Source organism: Octodon degus, unplaced genomic scaffold, assembly GCF_000260255.1.
Source record: "Octodon degus isolate 3935 unplaced genomic scaffold, OctDeg1.0 scaffold00012, whole genome shotgun sequence".
Classification (NCBI taxonomy): Eukaryota; Metazoa; Chordata; class Mammalia; order Rodentia; family Octodontidae; genus Octodon; species Octodon degus.
The window spans coordinates 14,450,045-14,459,496 of record NW_004524588.1 but is presented as its reverse complement, the minus strand read 5'-3'; the positions used below and the strand labels follow the sequence as shown (position 1 = coordinate 14,459,496).

Here is a 9,452-nt window from a genome sequence, read left to right as displayed (position 1 = left end):
TATATCTATCCCAACCACTTTGAATACACAGATACAAAATGGACATTCATCGGTATACCCCATTTTTTCTAAGTTCCGTTATTGAATATTATAGGTGTGTGGATCTTAACTTTACGGGTAATGCTTTTAGTTGTGGTAGAAGACACATAAATGAAACTTACTATTTTAACATTTTTTCTCCATCATTTTTTTTTATTTTATGGGAAAAGGTAAAGCAAAATTTCATAACAAGATAATAGGAGAATAATATTATTACATGTTATCTTTAAGTATTTAGTTGCTCAGGGTACAAGATATGAACATAAAAATGTCTCCAGTCAATATTAGCACAAACTTTCTATTTTTAAGAGACATTAATAAAGTAACGGACTTACATTTTTTTCTTCTCCCTTAGTGTCTTTTCCTCTTTCACCTATAGTTCTTGTTTTTCTTTTTCTTTTTTTTTTTTTTGCTAATTTCTTCCCACTTCACAATATCTAATGTATACATTTTTCAAGTTATTTTTAAATAGGCAGGCCAGTAGTGCTGAGTGTGTTCATGGTACTGTGCAGCCAACCTCCAAAAGGTGTTTCAGTGGAATCAGAACACTAAATCCACTAGGTGGCTCTTAATGTTATGCTTATATTTTAGGCATAGATATCATAAGTGTTATAGTTTAGATACGCATTGCTAATACATACTGTAAAATTATAGTATTTGAATTATTGTAGTTCATTAGACTTAGCATGATGAGTGAGGGTTACAAAGCATATTGAAGAATATGTCAAATTAGTTCTACCTGGATTTTGCTGTTTAGCCAGTAAAAATTTTCTATCGTTAGGTATGTGTGAACTTTGGAGAGAATATTTATTAATGTTAAGAAATGCTTGTATCTTTGACATGAGTGGCTTACAGTATAATAGGGGATCAGTTTCTAAGGTGTCAAGCAATGCTCAATTTTTTTTATTGTGTTGGTTAGCTTATTGTATTTTGACTCGTATAGCTGGGGTAACCCTATCACGGTCCTGTGGATAGGAGCCGTGACCATTTCATAACTGGTGGTAGTGGCCGGTGTTCCATCGTTGAGCTACTTGAAGCAAAAGAACCTCATGGCTGTGAATACAAGCTGCCCCAGGATCTTGAGGATGACTTGATTCTTTATTTTATATCTGCCTTTTAGCCCTTTTATTTTTGAAGTCCACTAGGCAGGTTGTGGAAGAAGTGCAAATAGAAACAAGCAAAATGCATTTTGTCCACAAAGGTATAATGTTGTTTCGGCTTCTATAAATTTCATTCTTGAACCAGTAATATCAGTGTTATAGACAGTACACGTTCTTCCTAAATGCTGCTAACCATTTTATTTGTCATGCCTTAATGAACAGATATATAAAGTATTAATACATTTCTTGCCCAGGAGCCATTGTTAAAACTGCTAAATAGAAAACCTTTGAATTTTAAGAATTGAAAATTCTTTTAGTTGGAAAAGTATTTATAAAGTATAGCCAAAATCCAGATAAAATTTAAAAAGTGGTAAAATGAATTGCCTAAAATTTCAGAATCTATGCTTGGCAAAAATCAAAGAAAAACAACAGAAAATTACCTTATATGGCACACGTCTAAACATAAATGATAAAATACAGGAATATAGTGAAGCATCTTACCAAATAAAGATATAGTATTAATTGATAAAATGTCATGATTCATTAGAAATACAAAGAATAGATAGTATGCACAGAAAAATAATGCCTTTGAATAGATGTTCTGTCATACAGATAAAATAAAACAAATGTAACTATTCATGTACTTGACTGGCAACCATAAACATTTAATGCCATGCTGGAATGGGGGTAAAAAAATAAATTCCTTACATTTTTGGTGGGAGTATTAATTTGTATAATCATTTTAAAGAGTTATTTGGGAATATCATTCAAAATGTAAATGTCATCCTTGTTTAGTACTTTTGCTTTTAGAAACTCATCCTTGTTTAGTACTTTTGCTTTAGAAACTTATACATATAAATAAAGCATATTTATATGTATAAGCCAGGCATTTCAGGAGGTAGCTGTATTAGTGACTGTTACAGATATATATATATATATATATGTATGAAATGATCTATGAAAGAATACAAAAGCTGGTAATCATGCCTATTTCTTAGAAGGGAAACTGAATTTGCTGAAGAGGGTAAGAGAGACTGCTTTTAAACTGAATATCCTTAAAGAATACATGTGTGTATATTATCTGCTAAAACTAATATTAAAATAATAACATAGGTACCTCTTATAAAATGTAAAAAACACTATCAACAGATTTCACCAGTGTTTAAGTTTTGATGTGCCAATAAATGGTGGGTGTTGTCTCTCACTTCAAACTTTTCTCTCAGAAGGAAGTTCTTTGTACCTGATCCTCCTCATGTGTAACAAGCTCGACAGGCAGCCTATTGCATATACTCATTCAGCCTTTATATTTGTTCAGGCCTTTAATATATATTTGTGATTAAATAGTTAATATTTTCTACTAATTATTTAATATCTGTTTCTATGGATAGGTTTAGGTGTAAAAAAGGCTGAGTCCTTTGTCCAATTGGGGCTCTAGTGTGTACTGTTTGATCTTATGTGTTCCTCTAAGGTGTATGTGGCAAGGTTTTGAGACCCTGGAGTGGTACTGTTGGGCGATAATGGAACCTTTAATTGGTGGGCCTGGTGGGCAGTCTATGTGTCCCTCCAGGAGAGCTGCCTGAAAGGGAATAGTGGGGCTGGTCTAGTGAGGAGGAGTCTTTTAGAGTGCCCAAACTGCAGCCGAACTCATTTATGTATTGTAGAGTTCCGCAGTACAATTAAACCTGAGTACTGAGGTTTTAGTTTAAAAACAAAAACAAAAACATTAACACCCTCTGTGTTAAAAGAAAAATACACGTGTGCCGAGATTTGCCACCACTAACCCATAGTCCCTTCAACTTCTGCTTTCCTCCCAGGCTGTAAGTGAGTGGTTTTGCTCCACTGTGTGTTCCCACCACAATGGTGTGCCTCACCCAAACCAGTAAGGGCAACCGATTGTGGACTGAAGCCATTCTCTGAACCAAATTACATGTTTCTCATTGTTAAGTTGGTTATTTCATGTACTCGTCATAGTGACAGAAAGCTGATAGCCACCACAATTTAGACCCTTGTGCAAGCAGTTTGTAACATTCATGAAGTCACTTGAGAGTTGTAGCTGGAGGTGGATTGTCCATTGGAAAGAAGAAATCTAAAACTTATCTCTTTTTATAGCAGGCTCGGAGAAGGTATAGTGATTGTAGCATAATAACATCAGTGTCTGGAAGATGAAACTTCTGTAACATTGTATGGATTGAAGAAGATAGTGTTTTTTTTTCGAGATGCTCAAGCCTAATTATTTTATTATTATTTTACACATGAGGAGTTAGAGAGTATCTTTTTAAATGTAGGTTACTTTGTGGTAAGAGAAATAAGTAAATGTTATTAAATGATAAAGTTTTAATTTATTAAGCAGAAATTTTTTTAAAAAGCACAATTATTAGTAATGCACACATTTGAGAACCATGAGTGTCAAAAAGCTTCCTTGTACTTAAATTATAAAATTGACAGACATATTAGCTGATGTTTATAAAAATCCTGATTATTATATAAAAAGATAGTACATTAATAACTTGCCATAAATTATTTTAATAAGGTGGTTATTTTTAATTTTATGATTTTCTTTTTAAGCTTTTATGTGTTCTCCATTAGCAATGTCTACTTATTAAATGAATTGTTCTTTTTCATGCATATTTATCACCGTATTATAACTGATTGTAACCAATGTATGTCTTCTGAAAATTTCTAATAACTTATTAGATCAATTCTTCTTTTTCACTTTTCATTGATTACCTGTTCCCTTGTACTACAGAGTTTAAAAAAAGCTCACAGTTTGTGTTATTTTGTGAAGTAAGCCTTTATACAATTGACATATCTCTTCAGGCAGCATAAAATTATATAGAATAATGGTAGTGAAAAAGTTCAAATGGCCAATAAATAAATGGAAAAATTCTTTCAACATCTCTGGCCATTAAAGAGATAAAAATTAAAACACTGGGATTCTATATTACTCTATAAAGAATAGTTATCATAAAAAATCAAATAACAATGCTGATGAGAGTCGAGGGAAAAAATGAACCTTTCAACATTATTGATAGAGACATAAATGAATACAACCTTCATGGAATTCTTATGGGAAGTCCTCAAAAAGCAAAAAGTAGAAATTCTGTTAGACCCAGATATTCCCCTTCTAGGTATCTTTCTGAAAGAGTTAAAGATAAAGACATCATATCATAGTGATACATACCAATGTTTATAACAGCATAATTCATAATAAATCTTGGATATGGTTTATATTCATTAACATGAATGGGTAAAGAAATGTAGTATTTATACACAATGAAGGACTACTTTATTTATTTTTTGTATTTTAGGAAAGGGTCTATAGGGTGTTCAGGTTCTCACTCCTAGATCAGACTCACAGTGATTCTCCTATTTATAGCCTCCCAAGTGCTGGGATTACAGGTGTGAGCCACCACGCCCAGTCTCAATCTCCCTCTCAGCGTGTCCTGGGGGCAGGGCCAGCATGGCAGTCCCAGGGATTGAACCCCGGCCCCTGCACTTGCTTGCAGGCACTTTAATCCACTGAGCTATTTGGCCGGGCCAAGGACTACATTGATATAAAGCAGTAGAAACTTGAGTCATCTATCTGAAGATAAATACACCTTGAGACCATAATGTTCAATGAAATAAATCAGACACACAAGCTTGTATATTGCATGGTTTCTCTTATATGAAAAACCTGGAGTATGAATAAAGTACAGAATCAAAGGAAATAGGAAATCGTTCTTGTTAAAAAAGGAAAAAAGACTAAGAGATTGAAGAAGAGGAGGAGTTGAGAAGAGAATGGAAAACAATTAAAATGTTTCATGTACATGTGCCAACTCCCTGCAAAGAATATGATCATCATTTGCTAATAAAAACATAAAACAGTTTTATTCCTACATCTTTGCATGTTTTTATTTACTATTTAATCTTCCCAATAATCCCACAAAGTACAGACTATTAATACTCTCAATATATAGCTGAAGCACAGAGCTTAGATAAGTTACTCTCATGTACTCCAGAATGGAAGAACTTGGCCAAAAATTAATTTTCTTAATTTATATGCTGAGAACTTCTACTTATTCTGTATGAGTTTAATGGAAGCTGAATTAGATAAGTTAGCAAAATACTTGCAGTAATATTACTGGCTCACGTTTGAAGAGGATAACCCAAATACTTAGGAAATAGGAATGGTTTGTCACCCTCCCCTCCAAGCAGGTTGTGCTATAGTCTCTTCAACTTACCTGAGTAGCTCAGCAGCATTCACTTAGTATAAATAAGCAGTAGTGGGGTTGGGGAAATAGCTTAGTGGTCTAAACTCCTGCCTGGCAATTGCAAGGACCCAGGTTTGATCCTTGGTACTGCTTGCTGTGCCAGCCTGCCCAGGCCCTGCCCAGCCAGCCACTAAACTGGCATGGTAGCCCACGCCTATAATCCCAGTGCTGGGAGGCTGAGACAGGAGGATAACTTTAAGTCCAAGCTGCATAGCGAGACCTTGTATCAAATACATAAATTTAAATAAGCAGTAGCAGGGCTGGAGAGACCCCTCGGTGGAATAAGTGCTTGCCTGGCAAGTGCAGGGTCCTGAGTTCAATCCCTGGTGCCACCAAAAAAAAAAGTGGAAGCTTTTAATTTTTAATTTTTTTTTTTTTTTTTTTTAAAGGCATTAGCTGGGTCTTGATCAGCGTATCCTGTTAGGTACCATTAGTCCATCTTGTCTTTGGATGTAGCTTAATTGTCTTAGGATGCTTTTCAGTGTTCGTAAATTATTGATTTTAGTGGAAGAATATTGAATAAGAAATTAAGTGTTGTTGTTTCCAAGTATACATTTTCCTAGTCTAGGAATCCAAGTTTGCACTTGGGAATTAAAAACAATGTTTTATATTTTAGCTATGCGATAGCCTTAGCTTATATCCATCTATTATATTATCATGTGGTTTGTGGTGTTCCACCATTTTCCAGTAGCATAGCTCTATCAATAGAAGAAAGTGTTACTTACTATTTATGTCCAATGCACATCAGATTCACTTTCAAACCCCTTTACCATTGCAAAAGTCATTATTCATAAGTCTAATTTATTTTGGGACAATGTTTTTGATGCTTCTTGTTACCGGTGAGCTGTAAATACACTGATTTTGAGAAAGCATATTGCCAGAGTTTAATAAGTATAAAGCACCCATTGTTCTAATCATCTCTGTTTTGTTTATTTTCCTACAGAAGAAAGAATCTTCTAAATCTGGTATCAAGAAAAAAGTAACAAAAGTTGCAGAAGCAAAAAAAATAATGAAGAGAAATTTTAAAGTGAATAAAAAAATAACATTTACTGATGATGGAGAGGTAAGATAAAGTAAATACTTCCCTTGTGAGGAACATTTTCAGTATTATGAAACTTGACTTTCCTGCTGACTGACATTTTTTATTTAGAAAAGAAGTGTTTCTCTACAGTATGCTGGGCCACTTTCACTGCTACTGCGGCCTTTCAGGTCAGCAGTTATGGGCAAGGCAGCCTTACTAGCAGTAAACTAAACTTCTTGATGATACCAACACAGATTATTTAGAACTTTTAAAATTCCATGTTTTTGTTAATATTTTCTTATCTTGCTGTTACCATATTCTGTGGTAGCAAACACAAGCATACTAACATAACTACTTGGCAGAGTGTATTTTGCTTGATCTGGAAGTCTTCCCGTCCTCTCCTCAGTGGTGGATGCTCTGTGTCTGATTCTCCCTGGGCTAGTTATGGGGCATTGTTCTACTTCTAAGTAGTCCCAGACCATGGGTGCCTTGTTTCCATCTTGTTTTTACCTCGTTCTGATTATAAATGCATACATATATCTTAGAGAAGGGGTTATTGCAGATTTCTTAGGAAAGTTCATTATGTTGCATGATAATCATTTTCTTTTTAAGTAATAGATTGGTGACTGATAGCATTCCTTCTTATATAGTAATGTTTGTTGCCCCCAAAGTTGAGACTGTCCAGATCTCACTTTGCAGAATGAGTGTGGTGGCTCCAAGGATGAGAGGGGGCAAGAATGCATGTGCCTCCAGTCTCTGTGCCTTGAAGAATAGTCTTTCAAAATACTGGCATGTATTGACATCATTGTGGCCACCAGTGAAAAGTTTTATATTTTTAAAGTACTGCTAGAAATCATTGAGTCAATGCTCTTTATTTTTCTGGAAAGGACACAGGTGTTCAGAGAATAAGTACTTTATTCACTGTTGTACAGGACCCTAGTGAAAAAGCCAGGGCATGTGGCCAGATCCCCTGGCTCTCAGTGCCCTGTTACCTTGTTCCTATCCACAAGCCATGTATGCAGAGTCATGTGCATATGTGTGTATTTTCTCTTTACATTTCACTATTTCATTCCTTATAAGCAATATTGACTGATACGAGATTTGTTCATCAAACTTAAGTACTTATTTACTATATTCTGCACATTATAAGCTCAGAGGATAAATGAAAAAAAAAAAAAACCATAGAATTGCCTTCAAGGAGATTTGTTCTAGTTACAGAAATAAGAAAGTAACCAGCATGGTGTGCTAAGATGTGTTAGGCATTGTACTGGTGCCTTGGAAGCCCAAAGGAGGCATGTGCTAGTCAGCCAGGGTCTTGCTCCGTGCAGGGGATTTTGAGCTGAGTCATGGGGAGAGTATGTTATTAACAGCACCACAGAAGCATTTTTCTTCTACCTTCTAATAATTTTGAGAAATTTTGCTTTAGTCACATTCTCATCAGGTTACTGACGTTACTTTATGCTGACTTGGATTGTCTTTTCTGCACCTTGCTCATTTTAATTATCAGGTCTGTGGGCAAGTTTTTAGAAATAGAGGATATAAGGCAGAAAATAGGGCTATGCACCATTTAAAGTTGTTACACAAGAGGAATTTCTGTGGCTGTTCCACTCCCCACCTAACACCTACCTTTTTTTTTGGCTGTAGTTGGTTCAGCAGTGGCCGCAAATGCAGAAATCTGCCACCAAGGACCCAGTGGAAGATGATGACTCTGGTGGTATCAACTTAGATAAAGCAAAGGAAAGGCTTCAGGAAGAGGACAAATTTGACAAAGAAGAGTATAGGAAGAAAATTAAGGCAAAGCATCGGGTAAGTTTTCCATCTTGAATTAATACTGAATGAAATTTACTATGTCACTAAATATATCTAAGTATTCATTAGTAGATGACATTATACTTTTTTATTGTTTTCTGTGTCTGTTGTTTTAGTTTTTCCTGGGGGAGTCTTTATATTGCTGACTGATTTATAAGATAGTTTATCACCTATTCTGCTTTTGGTCTGAAATGATTCAAATAATACTAAAAAGTTTTGGCTGGAGAGATAGCTCAGTGGCTTAATTAAGTACCTGCCTGGCAAGTGCAAAGTCATGAGTTTGAGTCCTGGTCAGTCGGTTGGTCGGTGGGTTGGTCCATGCATCCATCCATCCATCCATGCATCCATGCATCCATCCATCCATCCATCCATCCATCCATCCATCCATCCATGCATGCATGCATCCATCCATCCATCCATCCATGCATACATCCATCGATCCATCCATGCATCCATGCATCCATGCATCCATGCATCCATGCATCCATGCATCCATCCATCCATCCATCCATCCATCCATCCATCCAACCATGCATGCATGCATCCGTCCATCCATCCATCCGTCCGTCCGTCCGTGCGTGCGTGCGTGCGTGCGTCCGTCCGTCCGTCCGTCCGTCCGTCCATCCATCCATCCATCCATCCATCCATGCATGCATCCATCCATCCATGCATCCATGCATCCATCCTTCCATCCATCCGTCCGTCCGTCCGTCCGTCCATCCATCCATCCATCCATCCATCCATCCATCCATCCATCCATGCGTCCGTCCGTCCGTCCGTCCGTCCGTCCATCCATCCATCCATCCATGCATGCATCCGTCCGTCCATCCATCCATCCATGCATGCATCCATGCATGCATCCATGCATCCATCCTTCCATGCATGCATGCATGCATGCATGCATGCATCCATCCATCCATCCATCCATCCATCCATCCATCCATCCATGCATCCATCCATCCATCCATCCATCCATCCATCCATGCATCCATGCATCCATGCATCCATGCATCCATGCATCCATCCATCCATCCATCCATCCATCCATCCATCCATCCATCCATCTATGCATCCATGCATCCATGCATCCATGCATCCATCCATCCATGCATCCATGCATCCATGCATCCATGCATCCATCCATCCGTCCATCCATCCGTCCGTCCGTCCGTCCGTCCGTCCGTCCATCCATCCATCCATCCATCCATCCATCCATCCATCCGTCCAGGT

The 9,452-nt window shown here is 36.9% G+C and overlaps 1 protein-coding gene across 1 annotated transcript in view; it reads left to right on the top strand.

The window, feature by feature from the left end:
• Positions 1-9,452, top strand: part of Ddx10 (DEAD-box helicase 10) — a 315,103-nt gene that overhangs the window by 189,035 nt on the left and 116,616 nt on the right. The window contains exons 13-14 of the mRNA XM_004626217.2: positions 6,336-6,455; positions 8,058-8,219. Of these exons, the coding sequence (XP_004626274.1) occupies positions 6,336-6,455; positions 8,058-8,219 (282 nt within the window). The remainder of the gene's footprint in view (positions 1-6,335; positions 6,456-8,057; positions 8,220-9,452) is intronic.